Below are 22,726 nucleotides of genomic sequence, written 5' to 3'. Positions count from 1 at the left end.
AATGAAGACAGAAACTAAAAACATTCTACAGCAACAGCCATAGAGACCATTTTAAAATAAGCATTAAACAACAAGGAGCTGTTAATGGGACATTTATTTAAAAAAAAAAAAAAAAAAGTTGGGAGAATCAAGAAGGCATGAAAGGAAAAATTCAGATGTCATTTACAGTTGAACTCAAAGATACTGTTAAACAGAAACAGTTATACACAACCATTTACACAACCTGTACAAATATTTTTTTCCCGAAAATTTGCAATTTAAATTCAAAATAACTTAAATAGGCTTCTATGTAAAAGTGCAAATCCTTACGCGTGGGATGTCTGTGAGTGAGACCTTGGCGACAGAAAGGGTGCTTTGTTGAGTTCACTGGCTATCGGGTGTTTACCTGTAAGGCATCACAAGCACATTTCAACACTCTGAACGTTTACTTGACTCTACTGTCTTGAAGCACGGTCATATATATATATGCTTTTAATGTACAACATCCACGCCTTTTAGTATACGATTGTGTAATTATGATGCCTTACGCTGCATTTCAGCTTTGCTACTGAACACATTTCTTCTCATATATTGTAATGACAATAATATAGTCTCAACTTTTATGATTTGACAGAGAGCCCTTTCTCCATCGAGCATGTCCAGCCCTGAATAAAACCACTAAAAACATTTCAGTCCAGCGTTTGTAGTGTTCTTGGGGTGAAAGTTCGGAAAGTCAGCATTACAGCATAGCAATACAGTTACCTGTTTGGTAGTGTTCTAAGTTAGCATTAAAATCACAGTTACCAGAGGCCATTCTATACAGGATGAACCCAGATGCGGTGGGGCAGTAGTAGTCCACAGGTTTCAGGCTTCGACAGTGAGACAGTGTGTGTGTGTGTATATAGAGGTGAGGGGGTCGTGATTCTGCACAGTCACAAGGCATGAGACGACAAAGAGTGGCAAACTGTTAATGCTGATACTTGAAAGTGTCTACAAGCATCCTCCTGATTGGTGAGGAGGGGAGGGGGAAAGAACTAACCCACGCACGCTATTGGGCTTTACATGCTTCTGTATTAACATGCAGCCGATGCAAAAAAAAAAAAAAAAAAGTGTGTCATCACCACCACGGGTAGGAGAGTATTATACAGCATATCTGCTCATGAAGTACTGGTCACCATGGGTTCTACTGGACAGGAGACTGGAAATGTGTTTGGTAAATAAAAGGTGTTTAGGCAATACAAAGGAGAAAATAACGAGCATCAAGTCCTTGTGTGTGTGTGTGTGACGTAAATGTAACTACGACTTCTGCTCAGCTCCTGCAGCAGACTGGGGCGTGCTCTCCGGTTTAAGGATCTGGTAGGTGATGAGGTACTCCGGGTAGGCCTGAAGGAAAAATGTAGCCAGACATTAGCCAATATTACACAGCGGAGGTTTTATGTGTTTTTGCTGACGGTATGGTCAAAACAGGATTTAGGGAAAGAAACCTTTCACACGTTGGTGTCTGTGTTTACCTGCTCTCCTCTGTAGATGACGTACTCGGCGTAGGCCAGGCCGTTAACGCTGGGCCGCCCGATCACTGAGTGGTGTCCTGGGGGGGCGTGGGCCATCTTCATAGCACTGAACTGTAGGAAGGACTTCCCCAGGGTCACTCTGCAGAACAGCATCTGCCTGAGAGTGCAGGTGAGAGGAGACAGGTCAGACACATGTGTCCCACATAGAAATTTACCTTTACTTTAATAAAGAACAAATAGGTACAAAGTAGTTTTATATTTAGTCTGTTTTGCGGTTCGTTTGGGCAGTTGTGAACGAAGTAATCGTACTCTGGTGCGGACCAAAAAAAACGGCCCGAGATGGCTTTCAAAAGATGGTCCACCTCCAAGCGGACCAAAACGCAGGCTGCCTGTGCGGGCATTTGTTGAGATGGACACAGGTAAACGACAGATTACCATGAGTGGGAGAGGACGGACATGGACAGAATATGCTAAATTAAGTCCACAAAAACAGTGACGTTTATAAAGTAATTTGAGATAAACTGGCGGAGAAGGGATTCGTGCGCACCGTACAAAAAAAAAACTTCGACAGCAATGTTTCCAAGTCTATGATTCCCTGCATAGAAGTGGCAGCTCTCGAGAAGAAAAAGATAAATTCGGTCCTTCGTACACGCCCCTCAGCAACTTGAAACTGCAGTTAAACTTTGATAGTTACCTGTGGCACAGGTAGCAGGACCGGTCTTTGTGCGTCGGGCAGCCCGTGCCTCCACCAATGCCGTAGACATACTGATTGCTCTTTGAGGAGTTCTCTGCAAAGTAGATCCCTGCTCCAAACATCCCTCCTATGTAAGCGTGACGCTCATCGAAGCCTTTGTGGATGATGGCGTTGATGAACGGGGAACCTGAAGAAAGACAGTGGCAGAATTAGGGGTGTCACGGTTTCGATTCTAAATCGGAAATTGATTGAAATTGGCTTCTGATCTCGACCATAGAAATCAAAAGCAGGGTCAACGATTCTCCACCTCCCGCACATGAAGGAAAATACAGCTGTACTCAAGAAATGCAACAGCCACCTCACTCATGGTTTGAACTACAAACCAGCACAAAAATCACATTACCAACATAAGCCACAATGTTCTGAACAGACACATTACGTAACAAACACTAACAAAAGTAACATTTGCATTTAAGAACATTACACAGCAAACTCAGTCTAGCACTCTGGACTAAGCAGGCATGATGGGAAATTTGGTGGGTTATACGGATACTGATATTGAAAAGATGCAGCTTTTCATATTGTAGACTGTTGCAGTCTAATTTTTGAAACACTTTCAATATAAAAAGAGTTCAGTTCTCTTTTAAAGAACAATTTGAAAGTGTAAATGACAGTGGCATAAAGGGGACATAAAACCAATAATATGTTGATCTTTACGAACCAAGACTCCATAATCCAACAATGGCATGTTTAAATCAAAAGTCAAATCAAATCGCGGATTTGGAGAATCGTGACACCCCTAGGCAGAATGATATTATATACAGTAAGTGACATGCGATGCTTTACATTATTGCAAGTGCATGCCTGACAAATGAAAAACTGACGTTAATAGTAGTCTTTGAAGAACTAAACTCAAAGGAGACAAACAATGCCTGATGCTGACACAAGAAGCAAACAGATGGTGTGACAGTGGGTGTGGTTACCGTGAAACAACATCCGCTCATTGTGATGGTTGTGGTTCTCATCTGCGATCTCCTTCTGGCGGTGTGTGTAACGTTCCCTCAGCTTCTTATTTACCACCTTCTGAATCTGTGGGGGACAATAATGACACATATCAAACAAGATGTTGGGAGTCGCCAAGAATTAAATGTTGATTCGCATCAGGTCAGATCGCTGTTATGTTCCTATTAGGGCTGTCACTCAATTAAAATATTTAATCGCGATTAATGGCATGATTGTCCATAGTTAATTACAAATTAATCACACGTTTTGTATCTGTTCAAAATGTATCTTAAAGGGAGATTTGTCAAGTATTTAATACTCTTATCAACATGGGAGTGGGCAAATATGCTGCTTTATGCAAATGTATGTATATATTTATTATTGGAAATCAATTAACAACACAAAACAATGTTAAATATTGTCCAGAAACCCTCACAGGTACTGCATTTAGCATAAAAAATATGCTCAAATCATAACAGGGCAAACTGAAGCCCAACAGGCAACAACAGCTGTCAGTGTGTCAGTGTGCTGACTTGACTATGACTTGACCCAAACTGCATGTGATTATCATAAAGTGGGCATGTCTGTAAAGGTGAGACTCGTGGGTACCCGTAGAACCCATTTTCATTCACATATCTTGAGGTCAGAGGTCAAGGGACCCCTTTGGCCATGCCAAGTTAGCGCAAGTTTGGAGTGTTATTTAGCCTCCTTCATGACAAGCCAGTGGATTCCTTAGGTTTCCTAGTTTCATATGATACCAGTATCTTCACTCTGGCTTCAAAACTGAGCCCGCTACAACCCAAAAAACGCAAGTTGCGTTAAAGAAATTAGTGACGTTAAAACGGATTTGCGTTAACGCGTTATTATCGTGTTAACTTCGACAGCCCTGGTCCCTATAAAAGCTGTTCAGTGTTCTGTGGGTTACCAAAACAGACAGTACAGAGAGATTCCTGGTTCAGACCTTGATGATGTTGTATTTGCTGAAAACGCCGCCAGCGTTGCCTCCGTCTCGGTGCTCTCTGATGGTGCTCTGCAACTGAGGGACGACACAACAAAAACACCATTTCAGATCGTCAGCAGATGGTCTGCAAAGTTTTTGCTGTCGCTTCTCTGTTTATCAATCAAGCATTTTTTACCAGGCATGTACAGCGGCCGCATGAAGCACCCTGCTTGAATTTACTATGATGTGACTCGATTATTTAAAATGCCTTTATGTAGGAGTTCTATGCAAAACGCTGTACACAATCGGAGCGAAAAAAGCATTTGCATAGATATTCAGTACCTGTTTAAAATACAAACCATTAGCTGTAAAAATATTGACCATAGCAGTTAAAGGACACCATAAACAAAAGACAGTGAAGTGGACTCACCTCCTCCTCCACAGACTGGTACTCCTTGTCGTCTGTGGCGAGGTCTATCAGGATGGTGCCCTGGTTGGCACAATGGAATGTCAGGTAGGGGTTGCCACCTGAAAAACAACAATACAGTTAATCACCGGCTACCGGGTGTTGACTTCTAAGGCAACACAAGCTCACAACCACGGCCTTGCCTGTGGAAGGCCTCCTTTTAGGGATGCACGATGATATCGGCACGTACTCGGTATCGGCAGAAAAAGGATTTAAAATTAAATACTGGCATCGGCCAGAAATGAACATTTCCTCTGATATGACTAATATGTACTATTTTCAGGATTGTGTACATTTTGAAAAGCATTATATTTTATGTCTTCATCTGCCAGTGGGCCATCACAATAACAGTAGGCATAATAATAATATGGTAATTCCACTACAGGAGAGACTTGATATTCTCTGCAATTAGGTGGAAAAATATGCGCTTATAAAACGGTATCGGCAATCGGCCAAAATGAGTTGGAAATAATTGGCATATTGGATATTGGCAAAAATCCAATATCATGCATCCCTACCTCCCTTTTTTCCTTACTTTCTTTTCGGGTTTGAAAATGTCTGACTTTAGTGACTACTTGGTGGTAGGTGTTAAAAAACAAACTGTTGCAGACATCACAGCATGCTACCACTCCTGGATGATGCCTCCTCCTTACCTTGCTGGCCGCCAATCAGCCTCTCAACACCCTTGATAAGCTTGTGTCGGTGGCCATAGGCGTTAATTCCAATCTCCTTCAGCTCCTCGTGACCCATGTCAGCCAGCACATCCAGACTGATCTGGAAAAGGGAAATCATATAGCAGGTTGAGAACATGGTCTATGTTAGCACGCATATGCTGACTTTTTGCCGGTTTCACATGTGGTTGTCCGGCAGAATAAATGATCAACGGCCAAAATATCCAGTGGGAAATATGCCAAATAAATAAATAAATAAATTAATTAATTATTAGCATATTAAATAATCTTATATTATTGCCAAGACAATTTAAAAATAAACATATATTATACAAAAGTTTAAATGCCTCCGCTCCACTGCGCTTCTAATCCAATAGACATTTTGTCAAATTCAGAGAATATCTCCTCAGTCTGCTCGCTGTCTGCTCTGTATAGATGCGAAACAAACAAAGTGGCTCGGATCAAGCCACTACAATGATGATATAAATAATGATTGCATCTATGTTTCTTCAATAAATTTTGAGTTTTGGACTTCAGACAGACAATTTAACGAGATGAGGAGCGCAGCGCCGCGCTCACTGTGAGTGCTCGAGAGAGAGGAGAAGAGAAGGTGGACTGCACACAATGTTTCGGTAAGATAATAATAATTTCAATGTCAACGTTATGAATGAAGCTTCAAACTATTCGGTAGCCCTACGAGCCACACACTATTTTGAATTTGACAACCGCGGAAATCAGACCGACAGCGGTCTATTTTTTTAGACCGCGTCTTCATTTAAATTATTTTCAAGTTATGTCAAATGTAGGCTATTATGTGGCTTTTTAAAACATATGTCCGGTAGTTGTTCTATATGGCTGGAATTCTGGAATATTACCAGCCTTAGCTTAAACCCTGGTTGAGAAGTTTATACCAACCAGTAAGATCAGCTCAATCTCGGAGCTGTTGGTCTGTTTGCTCCAACTAGCCGCCACTTTAACAAGACACCAGAGTTGTACAGATCTATTCTATGATATTAACACATAAATCGACACTACATACAAATTCATCTCATTGCTGCCAGTCTGCTTTTGTGCATGCTGAATTTGATCAACAACTACTGGACTGTTTATCTAAACCCAATGCATTCAAATGTCAGGATGTTATACTTTCTTCTGAAATTGACTGATTGATAGACATCAAATACTAATGTGAAATTAATGGTTACATTTGTGCAATGCATGAGACTTTTAGCGTTAAGTGTATTAAGTAATTTTGAGATAGCTGACCTGCTCCCTCTCAAAGATGTCCCTCAGGTGCTCCAGTCCTAGGCTCTTCATGAACTGACTTATATTCATGTCCAGCATGGCCACTATGGAAAACAGGGAGATGAAATGAAATGTAATTAACCAATGTCAAACAGGGTTCATGCACATTTTCATTATAAAAACACATTTTCCATGTCCAGATTTTTCTGCGTAAACTGACCAGTATTCAATACGATAAATGCAATAAACTTACGCTCTCCTTCCTTGCGATCGGTGCCTGTGGCTCCGTCTGCCACTCCGGAGGACCCGGAGGCACCGGCGGCGGCCAGGTCAGTGAGCGGCCCGGCCAGGTTGTCTATGCTGCTGGCGGCCGACAGACAGGACGGTGTGGAGGCAGGGGAGATGACTGAGGCGCTGACCACCGTTGCCTGGGGCTTAAAGCAGCTGGGCAGGGCGTCCGGTGGCATGGCATCCATCAGCAGGGCCCGGATATCGTCGGCCTGCGAGGATGGCAAAGAAAAAACTACTTGAAAGGATTCTGATTTACGTTCATTTACTGTACATTCTCTATCCAATCTCATTCCAGTAAAGTGATCAGTTTGGGGTTCTCAATGAACAAAAACAAGTAGCAGTATGACGCCGTTGTAACTGGAGAACTACTAAGTGAAAACATTTTCCATTTTATGATGTGTTTTAACATACGTCATTTTCCCACCACTTATCTAGTTTTCTATTTATCTGATTTCACAGTAATTCCTAAGCTCTCGGTGTCAGGCTGTTTGACAGAAGCTGTTACCGTGGCCAGGTCCAGGGCAGTCTGGCCCTCTTGGTTCTTCATGGTGGGGTCGGCTCCGTGAGCTAGCAGCAGCGCGCAGAGCTGTGTGCGACCTTTCTGGGCCGCCTCATGGAGGGGCGTGAAAGCCCATTTGTCTGTAGCATTCACACATGTATTGTACTTGATCAGTAGGGCTGCGATATCCACATGCTGTGAGGAAGAGAGGCACCAGAGGGTAAGTCATTGTCATCCTCTGACCCACAAAAAAGATGACATTTAAGTTAAAGGGCAGGTCCATCTGCGTTCTGTTCCGTTTTTTTTCCAAATGGAAACGCCTTCTCAGCCGTTGCAAAAAGCAGTGACGTAGGTTTCCACAGTAAGCTAATCGAAGCTAATCAATAAGGTTATGAACAATGTGAACGCTAGCACTAGCTGCATCAAAGTTAGCTGTGTTAGGGTTAGTTAAGATGTTTTCAAGTGGAGTTGTATGTATACTCCACGTTCTGCGAGGTAAAATGACTGTTTTGTGAAATGAGTCTGGTCTTGAAGACTACGATATAACGGCTTCAGTTACTGTTGAAACGGGCTGTCTGACGGTGAGGAAAGCAACTGTGGACGGGGGCAGCTGAAAAATGTATTTTAGTGAGTATGCTATATCTATAATATTTTCACCGCTTTACCTCGCCGTCAGACAGCCCTTTCCGAAGGGGACCTTGAGGAACACGGGATGGGCTGGTCTACCGCTGCATCGATCGGTTAGTTTGTTTGTATTATTGTGTGACTTTCGGATCCGAACTAAAGTGGCGTCCACAGCAGTACTTTGGTTATCTTCCATGCCGGTACTCCTGTCTGCTTCTCCAAACTGGGAGCATACCGACCGCCATCTAAGTTACTGCATGTAACAAGATGTATATATACTGTATATGTAGTTTCTTTAAAAATGTTGATTGCTTCCAGAAGCTTTAAGCTTTTTCAATGTGTAAATCAAAGCCCACAGAATCTGTATTTGATTAAGTAATGTGTTGATGTTGTTGAAACTGACCCCATAAGATGCAGCATTATGAAGAGGGATAAGGCCTCCTTTGTCCTGGGCGTTGACATCAGCTCCATGCTCCAGCAGATACTCTGCCACCTCCAGGTTGTTGTAGCCAGCTGAGGAGAAAGAACAGGAATCACATCAGCATGGAAGTGCACATTTTTTAACATTACAGTACAGCATTCAAAACCCCTCTATTAAGAACATATATACACAGGGTATACAGTAAGTTTCGCAAGACATACCGGAGTTAAGCAGAAAAGAAAAGAAACATAGCCAGACAAAACAAAATCACATACAGTATCAGAGACGTTGAAAGCTTTTCACTTTCCAATATTTCAAGAGGGGAAAAAGATCTTAAAATCTTTCAACCTCCCTGTGAATGCCACATTGGGACCAGAGTGTGTGTCAAGACAAAACCAGAAACATGCCAAAGCAGCAAATATTGTTTACCAGCGAGGTGGAGCGGTGTGGAGTTGCGCCCCTGTGTGTCTCTGCAGTTGATATTCTCTGGGGAACAGAGTTTCTGGACTCGGGCCAGGCAGCCCTTCTTGGCAGCGTCCAGCAGGGCGGCGTCACCCCTCAGCAGGTCCTGGATGTCCGTATCTCCATCTTTCACCATGTCCAGCGGCATGTTGCCATCACGGTTCTTCTTGGATGGGTCAGCTCCGTGCTGAACAAAAGAGTTTGAGTTTTTTTTAATACACATTACACTATTTTATATAAATGTTTGCTATATATTTGGGCTGTCAAAGTTAACGCAAATTTGTTTTAACACCACTAATTTCATGCAACTAGCGATTTTTAGGTTGTAGCAGTCTTCAGCCATGACATACTGGGGCTTGACGCAAAGGAGGTTAAATAACGCCCCCAACTTACGAAAAACTGGCATGTCCATTTTCAAAGGGGTCCCTTGACCTCTGACCTCAAAATATGTGAATGAAAATGGGTTCTATGGGTACCAACAAGTCTCCCCTTTACAGACATGCCCACTTTATGATAATCACATGCAGTTTGGGGCCAGTCATATTCAAGTCAGCACACTGACAGCTGTTGTTGCCTGTTGGGCTGCAGTTTGCCATGGTATGACTTGAGCATATTTTTTTATGCTAAACGCAGTACCTGTGAGGGGTACTGGACAATATTTGTCATTGTTTTGTGTTGTTAATTGATTTCCAATAGTAAATATACATTACATTACATTTGCATAAAGCAGCATATTTGCCCACTCCCATGTTGATAAGAATATTAAATACTTGACAAATCTCCCTTTAAGGTACATTTTGAACAGATACAAAATGTAAGATTATTTTGCATACATTAATAAATAATAATTAAAACTATATATACTGTATATGACACAGTGGCTTCATAAGTCAAAATGATCCATTTCCCCCTCATGATCATCATCATAACAATAACTAACACAGGACACAAATTTATGTAAGACAATACTTGTGATAGATGACAATAATGGTTTCTCACCTTGAGCAGCAGTTTGCAGATCTCATATTTGCCTTTGGCTGCAGCCTCGTGAAGCGGGGTGAACTTCCACAGGTCGGCCACATTGACTGAAGCTCCGTGTCTGACCAGCAGCTCGGCCACTTCATAGTGACCATAGGAGCATGCGTTGTGGAGGGGAACCAGACCGCTGGAGAAGGAAAAACACAAGTGAGAATCTTCACACCAGAAGCATTATGTGTTACCTACTTAAACCTATTTGATTCATTCATTCCATTTTACATGACCTACAGATGGGAAAGATGGCAGACAAAGAACTCACCCCTTGTCTTTGGCATGAACATCAGCTCCGTGGTGTAACAGGTATTCAACGACAGCCACTCGGTTGTAACCAGCTGCGAAGTGGAGAGGAGTGGAGTGCCGGCCCTCTAAGTCCCGGCAGTTTACATTCTGGGGGGTGCAGAGTTGCTGCCATACAAGGAGACAATATGATAATTAGCAACTCAACTGAGTGGTATAATAACAGGCTTACAAGACAACTAAAATGGGGCCTTCGCAGTCATTTGTAAACCACTGTTGTTAGAGAGCATGTGAAATTTCTGTGCTACAAATTCTTCAAGACACTAAAATACTGCCCCAGTGAACAAGAATGATTTTATTACCAAACACATCTCCGTGAAAGTAGTTTTGCTGCCAAACTGGCAACGGAAAATCGTCTCAAAATAAAAAAAACGGTATGACGTCTAAAAACCAAACTGTAGCAACTGCTGGTAAAAAAAACTACAGAACTTACTTGCACTGTGTCCAGATCTCCTGCTTTGGCCGCCTCCAGAAATCTGTAGTCCACGTCAGAATTACGTGTTGGGACATTTTCTGAAAAAAACAACAAAACAAAGACATTCAATACAAACCAAAATGATCACTGCCAAACACAACTCCCATACAGTGCATCATATGAAATCCCATGATCAGGGTTTAAATCTGGTACATCTCTCTGAAGACACATTAGTAAAAGAGCCGGGCATCCCATTCATTAAAGCGGCGTTGGCAGGATATTTCTGGCATCATTGGGCAAAGATTCCATGATTACATTTCAGCATATTGTAATTCAAGTGTTCTGAGAGAAAACTAGACTTCTGCACTTCCTCATGGCTCAGGTCATTTCGGAGAGAGAGAGAGCGTTCCTATTGGTTGTTCTAGACATACAGAGGCACGTGCAAGTCCCTTCTGTGAAAGCCTGATTCAACGGCAGAATAACATCATGCAGAAAAAGTTGCTATTCCAGCATTGGCAAAAACTGTCTACACTGCAAAGCAACCCCAAAATAAAAGGAAGACAGACTTATCAAAAACAGTGGGACAATATGCAAAAAGGTTAAAAGGTTAAATGATATATTGTTGGGAATGCTTTTTCATTCTCAAACTTTAAAAGTCAAACCTAAAAATTAAACCTAAAAGCAAACAATGTCAAACAGTCAAGAAGCGCAGTGGGTGTTATTACCGTTGAGAATCTGTTGCACAGCCTCGTTACCCATCTGAGCGGCGGTGAAACCCTGCAGAGACACGATGGAGGGGTCGGCCCCGTAGCTCAGCAGCAGCTTGCAGGTCTGGATGTGACCGGCCAGCGCAGCTCTATGAAGAGCTGTCTGACCTAGTGTGTCCACAGCGTTTACCTGGAGTCACAGGAGGTGATGTTCAGTTTCAGCGACACAGATTACATTATCTAATACCATTTTTACATCTGGCAGAACAGAATGGGAATGTAAAAACAAAACAAACAGACCTTTGCTCCGTGTTTCTGCAGCACCTCCAGGATGTCGTTGTGAGCTCTCTCAGCAGCAACGTGCAACGGAGTCATAAAGCTTGAAGACATAACGGGCAGGAAGTTATCATCTTTTTTTCTTTTCTTGCCACTATTTCTTTTTACTGGTTTAGTTTTCTATGTGGAAGACATCACCTTGTCGTCTATGCTTGCAAGTTACACAATCCTGATTGTTATTTTCTTATTCCCTTAGTTTTAACTTTTAAATCAATGTCAAATGTAAAAAGTAAAGGTGGACTCACTCTTTGTTCTTCTCGTTGATGTTGGCACCTTTACGCAGCAACAGCTCAGTCACCTGCTTCCTCTTGGGGTGGGGGGAAGCCACAGCACAGTGCTATAATACACATAAGCATTAGATTAGTGTGCTGGAATCGTGATCTACCAGCTCAGGACAAATGTATTGAGTAAATGCCAGTTCGCTAAACCTATAGCCAATCACATACAACTAACTGGCTGTACATCATCAATAATCCTACAGAGCATTGCTGGTAAGATCACTTTTAATTCCCCAGGTGAATTTTATGTAAAATCTGGCATCAACAGAATTTGTAACCAATGAGGAAACTAAGAAAAAGAGCTCCATCAGCACTGCATTAGGCAGTGATATTAATTTCCACACTGCACTCAAATGTGAAAGTGATATTGAGCCCCAACACAACTAGTAAGACTTGGTTCTGACCAGAGCAGTCTCGTTGGTCTGGGGATGTTTGAAGCTGATGATCTCCAGAGCCAGCGTCTTCTTCACTTTGGCCATGTCTGCCTCCCGGGCTGCCTGCAGCAGCGAGTGACCTTTGAACTCATCTACATGGAAGAGAAAGACGAGTAAATGGAAAATGCCAACAGCTATGGCTTATGCACTGAACCTACATGTATACTGTGTCAGTCAGTGTGAGTGAAAGATTATGAGTATTTTTCTAATCATCATTGTGTGTACACGTGTGTCTGCTGTGTGACAGAAAGAACTCACAGGTGAGCCTCTCTTTGAGTTCTGGAGTGGGGGCCATGTCCACGGCGCTCTTGCTGTGACAGTTCAGCAGGGTGGGGTCGGCCCCGTGGCTCAGCAGCAGGGAGCAGACCTCCACTCGGTTCTTGGACGCCGCCTCGTGGAGAGGAGTGAACTGCCACAAGTCCATGGCGTTCACACAGGCTCCGTGCTGCAGGGAGAACAGAATGTGTACAGAATGTTTGCTTTCCAGACCTCAGTATTTGACATAATCATAATAAAAAAAAATATTTTAGTGAATGCTAAAAAAGTAAAGAGAGACAATGGTGAATTGCAAAAAAAAGTTCTTGAGTCTAAATGTTCTCTTTGTTCAATAATGTTCCTAACACAGGCAGGTGTGAAGCTGAAACCTTTTGTGGGTCTTACTTTAAGCAGAAGCTCGGTGACCTCAAAGTGGCCGTAGGAGCAGGCGTTGTGAAGTGGAACCAGGCCCCTGAAGGGACAAGACACTCAAGTTAGTGTGATGAATTATGACTGAATGACAAATTAAGTTTTTGTGTTTTACTGAAAAAGCGTCTCACCCTTTGTCCTTGGCGTGAACGTCGGCCCCGTGCTGAAGAAGGAGCTGGACAATGCGGACCCGGTTGTAGCCGGCGGCCAGGTGGAGGGGCGTCGACTGTAAGAGAGGACGGCTTGTTAGCACGAGCAGATCACTGGCTGGCTCAGTGCCTTCGATGGCCACAGGAGCAAGCGGCTGATTAGGGCCAGAAGCGTTGTGCTACGGCAGGCTATGCTCGGTGAGTTGCAGATGAATGGCGGATGTGATGATGCAAAGGTCAATGGAGTTTGTGGGAAAATCCAGCGACAAAAATTCACTTCCTGTCAATAGTGTGTCTGACCTGAGTGACGACAAGCAACTTCCACCTCGTTACTTATCTACCTCGACTGCCTTATGACAATGTCAGCAAAATAAAAGTCTTAGGAGTTTAAAATTACGTTTTATGTGGTTAGATGACAAGAAAGAATTGCTAGTGCAACTGTTAGACTATTAAATTCAAAATGGCTGCGTAGGGATTACGGTTGGGTGATGATAGCTTGTTCCTGAAGTCCTCTCACTTTTATTAAGAATGTAGGGCATTTGGGTAGCCATTTAGCCAAACAGAAAACATAATGCGGCAAAATTGTACTACTTTGAATGTTAATCTTTGAGTTTTGGTTCCTAAATATTCAATTATTTATAAGTGCTTTTACTTAAACTTGCAGTAAATACAATAAGTGAATTCAATACTGGATTCAGATGTAATAAAATGCTATCAAACCCCAACCGTAATAGGATGCAAGGAAGCAGGCTGAGTGTTTGAGAGCGCATCTCTGCTGCAAGCTATTAGAGGATCAAATCAAATGGCTTTCTTTTTTTTTTCAGCCAAGGAAAATAAACGTTAGTCTAAGCAAAGCTGCAACCTCAGTGGCATTTGTTCTCTACTGAAAAGTCTGGCTCAGGTCAAGCTTACAATCAAAAAAAAGGAGGGACATCATTCATTTCAATTTGCATGCATTGATATTAATATAAATCCCATAAAGCCAACTGTTAGATCTCAAGCCGCAGTGACAAAAATAAGACGGACGAGAGAGTCGAATCACGGCATCATTCAGTGTGGGATGACACGAGCAATCAGAAGTCATTACCATGGAGGGTACAGTAGCATAGCACTAGAATGACAGGTGACAAATGTAGTCCATTCATTACTGCATACCAACTGTTCCGACAGGCAACGTGAAGCAGACACAAATTTCACAGACATATTCAGGAGTTGCTTGACAAAATGCAGAGGGGGCAGGCCTTTAGGCATGCATGAGTGATCATCAAAAATAAATGAATGAATTAAATAAAAAGCCAAACCAGATACTGACTGAAGAGCAAGTGATTGAAAGTTGGAGAAGTGTGGGTGAGTGTGCAAGGAGAGGACAGACGCCGAAGAAAGCAGGCAGTGGACATTGTGAGCTCCTCTCCAAATCCAAAAAAAGATGAGTCGTCACCATGACACCAACCCCAAGTCACTCACTCCCTCAATCACATGCCACACACACACTAACACGCACACACACATACAGAGGAGCATCAGGGTAAGGATACATGAGTGACCCGTACACCCCAGGTCCATGATGTGCAATTAACAAGTGACAGCCAGCTTATTGGTCAAATAAAAACAATGGATTAAAAAGGAATAAAAAAGTAAAATAAATCACAACAGTGCATCAATCAAGTGGCCGTTATCAAGGTCAACTTACCAGCATTTTTTGGGATGTTGACTGATCGACAAATGTTGCCAGAGTCACACGGAAAACAAAACGAAACAAAAATTACAAAAATGACAGTATCTTTTCACAGAAATTCTTTTCTTCCTTCAATGAAACACAAGCCCAAGTTAGAAATCACTGCTTGATCCGTCAAACACTGTCTGAGATTAAATGTGACACCGGGCCAGAGAGGGTAAATGGCTGCAGGGCAAGCGTGACTTCTTCTTGCCGGTTTTCTCCTTGGCTTTGTGAATAAGGCAAGGACTGGTCATTGGTGCCCGCTGGTTAAATCCCAGACCAAAACCTACACTGGCATACTGGCACGGATCATGCAAACTCTGAATATACTGCAAAAGGAGGCAGGGAAGGAGTCATTCTTTAACTGCTGTTGAAGAAAATGTGGTTAGGAATTAATGAAATAGTGCTGAAATACTGTTAGCGACATGGATTTGTAAAATATGACAATAATAACAATAATTTCTAAAAAAAATAAATTAAAAAAGAGTAATGCGTGACGGACAAAAACAGTGGGAGTAAATACACCAGTGCCTGACAAGACATGGGAATGAAAGGCAAAAACAATCCTACACCTACATTAGCAATGCTAAATGCTGACATTGCAAAACTGAGTGCCAAGTGCATTCTATAATGTGCGTCTTTGTGCCATTATCCTTCTAGTCCACTACTCCCCCACAGAGAGGAAAACACACAAAATGAATGCTTAAAATACCGCATCATGATCTAAACACTGCTTCCATTGTAGGCAATAACTGAGTTCAGAGGAGGCACTAGAATTTAAACAGAAATAAACAGATTTCAAGATCAAAACTAGCTTTGCTCCAGCATCTGGCATGGGGAAGTGATTAAGGGGAAGAGGAGCCAATATTGCTATCATGACACCTGGTCCAAACATGTTGAAAAATGCTCAACAAAAACACTAAATTGTAAATAAAGGGATGGTTTGTCTACTTAAGTTCCAGTAAATTAATACAGATTCAACTAGCTTAACTAACTGGATCCAAATATGTTGTGTTTTTACACCTGACGACACAAAAAAGAGAGCTGAAAACGTGAAAATTGAGATGTTATAACAGAAGCAAAGTGGATTTCAAGGATGGTCTGATGAGTTACACATGAATAAAGAAAAACATCTACAATATGTATGTTACACAGTGGTTTGTCCAAAATAATGTGGTCCCCATTAACAACCTCCAACAAACTCAATGACAGAAATCCAGCCATAATCCGACTGTTAATTAATTTACTCACATATCGTCTGACTCAGAAACCTTCTTGCTATTTTTGTCAAGAACTTTTAAAATACAGTATAACAATTTTGCAACCCTGCCCAACATGCTGTATCAAAGGTGTTATGGCAGATTATGTGTGATATGATGCGGTAATAGTGGCTCTTTACCTTGCGGCCATCGCTGGCATGGCAGTTGACATTTAATGGAGTCAGCAGTGCCATCAGCTTTTCTTCATTTCCACTCCTGTAATTACATGGTTGAAAAGACTGGCGTCATTAACTATTTCCCATTAAAAAAACAACAACTCCCTGTGCATTTAATAGAGATTCCATAATCTAAAAGTAATTCCGCAGGCTTTCACAGATAAGACTGTAATGGGGGGCTGCAGGGATGACGTATTTTTGTAAGCCAATCAGGAAGTCAGCATCGCCCTGGTTCCCTCAACAAAAAGCCAATAGGATTTTTCCATTGGATTTTCGATTATTGCAGAAAAATAAGATCTGTGGCAAACAAACGTTTATGATACATTTATCCTCATAAATGAACACCACTTTTATGATGTTTTACGTTTGGCTATAAACAAACTACAAAATGGTTGCATGAGCGCGAGTATACACAACGAGGCTGTAAAGACAGACAAGTCAGTGTTATGACGTTTAGTAGTCTCATTTAGCCACTTGTTAGCCACCGTCTTTTTTAAGACACGTAAAGGCTTCAAAATTCACGAGTGGGATATTTTAGCTTGTGTTAACTACAGACCTTATTTCAGACATCAACTAAAAACCCATTGACTTCCAGACGAGGGAACCGGAAGTGCAAAAATGCCAACTCATTTCTAGGTTTTAGGACTCACTCCTGCAACACTCTATACCAGATGAAACCAAGTACTACTTTTTGAGCTGGTCAGATTTAAGAGACGTACATCATGTGTATTTTGCTGGTGCGTATTCTGATGAGCAGTAAACAATGTAGCTGTTTCACTTTGGCCTACAGGAAACGTGTACTGGCCATTAAGGCTGATACTCACCTTGCTGCTTCTAGAAGTTCATCCTTCTTGTATTCACCTGGATGAAAATAAACATTCAGATTTGAGCTAGGCGTGCCAAACACTTTCCAAACATTTAAGCATTTGATGTACTTTTTGTGGTATATAAGCTATTACTGCCCATGTGTGTTTGGTAAATGGATGCATTCTGTGGCTTGTGTTCATGTCAGAGGACTACCAGAACCAAGTTTTTCAGTTTTTACACTTAGTTCAGGTGGAATAGTTGGGGTGTCAATAAAGAGAGGATGCAATAAAGGCTGATCACAAAGCACCTTGCTGCAGTTACATGCCTCTGCTCCACCAATATACCTCAAAAACGAGGAGCAAGGGGTCAGTTAACCTGATGGGCAGGCTTATCCTCAGCCCTGCCACTAGAAAAACATGCATCACACGCCGTGCGTAGGGCACCAAGTGCCGGGGGGGCACAAACAGCCTGGCCAGAACACCACTGAGGTGTCGCGAACCTCGCAGCAAAGACAGCTCAATTTTTTAGCGATATTTGCCCCTCTTCTAGTAAGTTAGCATGACATGTTTTGGTATCAACGGATTTATTGCAATCTCAAGATTCATAAGATACCATTGTATGTCAACTATCTTAAAAACTGAAACCCGCAAAAGACAGTAATGTTAATGCCAGTCAGATGATCCACCATCATTGTCAGAGGGTTAAAAGTAGGCCAAGTAAACCAAGAACTGAGGAGGAGGAGAATAATTCCAATTTTAACATCATGGTGATCAACGAGACAGGCATAGTCTAATTAAAATATAACCTATGGTTCTATTTTTCACTTTTAGATTGTTAAAAATGATGTTATAAATAGGCCTACCAGTAGGCTGCAGTTTAATTTTGGCCTATTCAAAGACAATTTTATTTAAAAAGATATATGTCAGTTTACCTTATTTTTTCAATGTGTTACTGTTACATTCTGGAGAGATTTTATTTTTTTAAAATAAAAAATAAGATAAAAAAATCAAATCAATCAAAAAAGGAGTCTTAAAAAAAAAGTGGGTGTCTCACAATCAACATCAATATGGTAGCGATATTATATAGAGGTTAAGAGGCTATGTCAATCCTGTATGCAGAAAAATAACACTGTTTGAGAACCTCTGGGCAGGGTGTGTATTGTGTGCGCACAAAAAACATTGTTGCATGTGTTACTGCGCTTGCCAAAAGAGGTGGAGGGACACCAGGTAAAATCTTGCCTAGGGCAACAAATTGGTCAGAGCCGGCTCTGCTTATCCTACACGCAAAATTACTGCTTTGATGCAATTATGATACACTGATGTAAGGACAGAATCATGTGTAAGGTACACATGACACACTCTTGTTGGAATGCAGTCTATCTGACCATTACTTTTTGGCTACTGGTTACATTTAATGATGATTGTCTGCAAATTCATATGTCACTTGCTGTAAAAGTGAATATTAAAAATCTTAAGTGTAAATGTGAGAGAAGAGCAGCTTAGAGGGACTGACCAGTGAGAACAGCCTTGGCTGAAGGGTCTGCTAGATCCAAAGCAGACTTTCCATCAGTGTTGCGGATGTTTGGATCAGCTCCGTGTTGCAGTAACACTGAGTGAGAGAGGTGCAGATGAAGACAACTTTAATTTTCTCCTTAAAATCATTCCCATATTGTGTCACCCAGTACGCTGATCATATTTAAAAAGCAGCTAAGTTGGTTACAGCAAAAAGGTTGGTAGACAACACAAACCTGTCAAGCGTTTCAAGAAACTATCGACAAGTAATGACACATAACAGTCTCGAAAAACATCACAGATTTACAGAATTGCCTGTGCTTGAACATCATCGACAGGGATCCTTACCAATGCAAACATCTATCTTCCCCTTGATGGCAGCCTCATGTAATGGAGTGTAGTTCCAGTTATCTCTGGCGTTGGGGTCTGCGCCCTGACACAAGAGGAGGCTGACAACTTCTGCGTGGCCGAAAGAGCAGGCATTATGCAGGGGGATAAGTCCCCCATCATCCCTGGCGTGAACATTGGCGCCTGTCTGCAGGAGGTGCTCCACCACATCTTTTCTGCCAAAACCTATAAAAAGAGGATTCAAATGCATTTCAATTTAGCTTTATTTCCTCAATATTGGGCATGCACACTAAAACTAGCCTGAGTATTTTAATGAATATTCTTAGATATGGCCTAGATCCATGGCACCTCTTAGCTGTTGATTATGTCTCAAAGGGCTTCTTATGATGGTAATTATTTATTGGTGTATTGTGAATACTGTGTTTTGGTTGTTTGTTTGTTGTCTGACTTGGTGACAATCCCCACGGGGATCAATAAGGCTGTCTATATCTATAATTTCTCCATAATAATAATAATACCACTAGGATTCTGATGAAAATCCCGACAAAAATAACTACCAAATACTAAATATATAAGTTATTACATTAATGTCCCAGAACTTGTGCTAAAGCTAGCTGCATCTAACGTTAAACTCACGTTGTGTTGCATTTCTTACTAATATAGTAGACGAAATGCCGTGTACTTAAAGCTGTTAGCTGGATCAGAGGTCGTGTTGTGTTGCCTAGATTAGCTTTATGCTATGAGCTGTTAGCTAACGTAAGCTAAAACATGAAAGAGGATTAAAATGCATTTCAATTTAGCATTTTCCTCAATATTAGGTACGTACACCAAAACTAGCCTGAATATTCTATATCTATAATTTCTCCAAAATAATAATAACACTAGGATTATAATGCAAATAACTACCAAATACTAAATAAATAAGATATTACATTAATTTCACAGAACTTGTGCTAAAGATAGTGTTGCATTTCTTACTAATATTGTACACGAAATGATGTTTACTTAACACTGTCAGAGTCAGAGGTCGTGTTGTGTTACTAGATTAGCTTCATGCTATGAGGAGTTAGCTGACGTTGAAGCTACATGAGAGATGTTGACGGTCTGTTTGTTATTAAACTGGACTGAGCGTCTCATTGGCGTGTTATCACCGCCAGGTTATTATTAACTCAGACGTGGTAAACTGCAGTTTAACGTTATCAGAAGGGCAACAAAGACAAATTACACCGTAAACACGTCGACCAAAACAACATTAGCTTAGCTACCGTTAGCCGTCACAGTCTGGTAGCTAACGTTGCTAAACACATAGCTGCTGCTGCTACTGTATTGTTAGCTCGTCGTTAGCTCGTCGTTAGCTGGTCGTTAGCTCGTCGTTAGCTCGTCGTTACCCGCAGCGAAGTGAAGCGGAGTAGATTTGCGTCCAGCCATGTCCTTCGCGTTCACGTTCACCGAGTCGACCAGCCTCTTGACTCTGGACACGTCTCCGTTACGGCAGGCCTCGAACAGCTCCCTGAACGCGCCGCCGATGCCGCTGCTCCCGTCAGCGGGACTGGAGGCTCCGGAGCCGGATCCGGGGCTGGAGACGCTGCTGCTGCCGCCGCCGCCGCCGCCGGAGGTTGTCGTGGTGAAGCTGCTGCTGCTCGGTAGCACCGGGGCCGTGAGGTCCGGGGAGGAGGCCACAGCCCCCTCGATGCCTCCGCTGCACTCCCTATCACCCTCCGGGGGGCCGACGGCCGAGCTCAGCAGAGACATAGGCGGAGAGGCCGGAGGCGCGCCGGACAGAGAGCTGTTTCTCGGCGGAGACTGTAAGGTAGTCTGCTGTTGTTGCTGCTGCGAGGAGCGACGAGACACCGCCATTACAGCAGCTCTCTCAGCGACAATAAGAGCTGCTCCTCCTTTCCGGTGAGGGTGGTGTGTTTCCTGTCAGCTGTTCACTCTGCTGGTCTGTGGCTGTGGAGAAGACCTCGATTTACCCCTTATTATTTATTTACACGCCCATCCGGATCTCAGAAATCAATTAAACCTACGGCAGACAGAGTTTCCTCTTGGTACTCTGAGCCAATCTCTGTCACAAATTTAGACAACAAATAATACTGATCGGCCAGTTGGTGGCAGTATGATAACCACTTTTGGCCCAAATATTTCCATCATGCCCCCAAGGATTAACAACAAAAACATCTGAGCCCAGGGCCTACTTGTGGTGCTATTACTCATGATCATTTAACAGTGATGTTACACCAAATTATGCAAGAGTGATGAGGTAAGATGCATTAATACATCATGATGCAGGGACAGTAGTACATACAGTAGGCCACCTCGTCTTCTCAAGAACAGCACCAGTAATCATTCCTTAAGTGTCATCACAATATATCAACAAAATCCAAAGAGGTATTTAGTAAATATTTCATAGCCCAGAAAAACAACTTGTGAATAACTAAAAGTATTTCAAGATTCAAGAGTTTTATTTGCCATTTGCACCTATAAGTACATTGGAATTGTGAGTTTACACCGAGTCAGCTTTAAGAAAAGAAAAAAGGTAGAAAAGGCACAAGGTAATTACAGTACAAAATAAGTAGCACATTCAACTCAACACAATAAATAAATAAATTATTAAAATATAAAACGCCCGCAGTGTAGTCAATAAATAAACTAAACTACCCTCTGCATAGGAACGATACCCCCAGAATACAAATATACAGTATATATGCTCCATGACCATGTTAAAAGAACTTGTAACTCTCAAAAATATTTAAACAAATAAATAATTAATATATTTCAGACAATTCCACAGTGGAAGACAGCATAATGCACAGCACTACAGTCCATTCAGTTCAGGTGTACTGTGTGTCAATAATGGTATGGAGGTGAGGTGTGGAGTATTTGTGTTTAGCGTTGAAATTATGTCCACATACTGTACTTTTGGGCTGCACGGTGAACCACTGTCGCCTCACAGCAAGGGTTCGAATCCCGGCTTGGGGTCCTTCTGTGTGGAGTTTGCATGTTCTCCCAGTGTTAGCGTGGGTTTACTCCGGGTTCTCCGGCTTCCTCCCACAGTCCAAAGACAGGCAGGTTAGGTTAATTGTCGACTCTTAATTGCCTGTAGGTGTGAATGTGGGCCTGAATGGTTGTCCGTCTCTGTGTCAGCCTTGTGACAAGTGACCTGTCCAGGGTGTACCTCGCCTTCACCCAATGTCAGCTGGGATCAGCTCCAGCCCCCCCTGCGACCCTGAGTAGGATAAGCGGTTACAGATAATGGATGGAAACTGTACTTTTGGCCAGGTAGTGTAGCCTCAGACACTTCATCAGACTTCCACTCAATCATCAACAGTGCATTACTTTTCAATAAGTCATTATGCCTCTAATCGTTTCATCTTAACAATTTAATCTGTGCCACTCACACCAACATGTTGTGGTGTGGCTCAGGCCATAAGAAATAATGGGTTTCGGGGTGCAGTGGTGCCGTTGTTGCGTTATGTCTGAAAGGACCTTCAGTGAGTGAGAGACGGAGAGAGAAATGGAGAGTACTAAGAGAAAAATACTCAAGCAGGGGGGCAAAAAATGAATAAAAAGTGATGAATATTAGTTTATGACAGAGATTCACACAAGTTCACGCCATAGGGGCAAATTATTCAGTTTTCTTTCCTGAAAGTTAAAATAGGCTTTTTTTTAAACAAAAATGCTGTTGCAGTTTACTTATTTTGTTATTTGCATTCTTTAAAAGTTACCAGAATGCAGAAAACAAAGTCTCTGAAACTAATTTTTCTG

At 42.1% G+C, this 22,726-nt stretch overlaps 1 protein-coding gene across 3 annotated transcripts; it reads right to left on the bottom strand.

Moving 5' to 3' along the window:
• Positions 1-76: 76 nt before the first annotated feature.
• On the bottom strand, positions 77-21,003 carry LOC119492770 (poly [ADP-ribose] polymerase tankyrase-1-like). Of its 3 annotated transcripts, XM_037777492.1 has the most exons (28): positions 20,350-20,818; positions 18,962-19,186; positions 18,615-18,710; positions 17,120-17,156; positions 16,260-16,335; positions 14,834-14,854; positions 13,126-13,220; positions 12,971-13,037; positions 12,569-12,755; positions 12,281-12,402; positions 11,844-11,935; positions 11,563-11,641; positions 11,281-11,452; positions 10,574-10,653; positions 10,103-10,248; positions 9,805-9,970; positions 8,773-8,992; positions 8,326-8,435; positions 7,305-7,493; positions 6,762-7,008; positions 6,530-6,612; positions 5,246-5,366; positions 4,557-4,654; positions 4,148-4,222; positions 3,168-3,273; positions 2,185-2,371; positions 1,491-1,647; positions 77-1,362 (listed from the first exon to the last, which is right to left on the bottom strand). In XM_037777492.1, the coding sequence occupies exons 1-28, from the start codon at positions 20,816-20,818 to the stop codon at positions 1,276-1,278; spliced, it is 3,810 nt and encodes a 1,269-aa protein (XP_037633420.1). In that variant the 3' UTR covers positions 77-1,275. The 3 variants fall into 3 exon arrangements, with proteins under 3 accessions (XP_037633420.1, XP_037633422.1, XP_037633421.1); XM_037777494.1 differs by lacking the exon at positions 7,305-7,493 and having other exon boundaries at positions 1,226-1,362; positions 20,350-21,003; XM_037777493.1 differs by lacking the exon at positions 14,834-14,854 and having other exon boundaries at positions 1,226-1,362; positions 20,350-21,003.
• Between the last annotated feature and the right edge of the window lie 1,723 nt (positions 21,004-22,726).

The sequence above is a fragment of the Sebastes umbrosus genome, chromosome 8, assembly GCF_015220745.1.
Source record: "Sebastes umbrosus isolate fSebUmb1 chromosome 8, fSebUmb1.pri, whole genome shotgun sequence".
In the NCBI taxonomy this organism is placed as follows: Eukaryota; Metazoa; Chordata; class Actinopteri; order Perciformes; family Sebastidae; genus Sebastes; species Sebastes umbrosus.
This window is presented reverse-complemented; position numbering and strand designations above follow the sequence as displayed.

Coding starts and splice junctions, on each gene's coding strand:
- LOC119492770 (XM_037777492.1), bottom strand. CDS start 20,818: ATGGCGGTGTCTCGTCGCTCCTCGCAGCAGCAACAACAGCAGACTACC. Junction 11,936..12,280: donor AGACCAACGAGACTGCTCTG/GTCAGAACCAAG, acceptor TGTGTATTATAG/CACTGTGCTGTGGCTTCCCC. Junction 10,654..11,280: donor TGTGCAACAGATTCTCAACG/GTAATAACACCC, acceptor TGTTTTTTTCAG/AAAATGTCCCAACACGTAAT.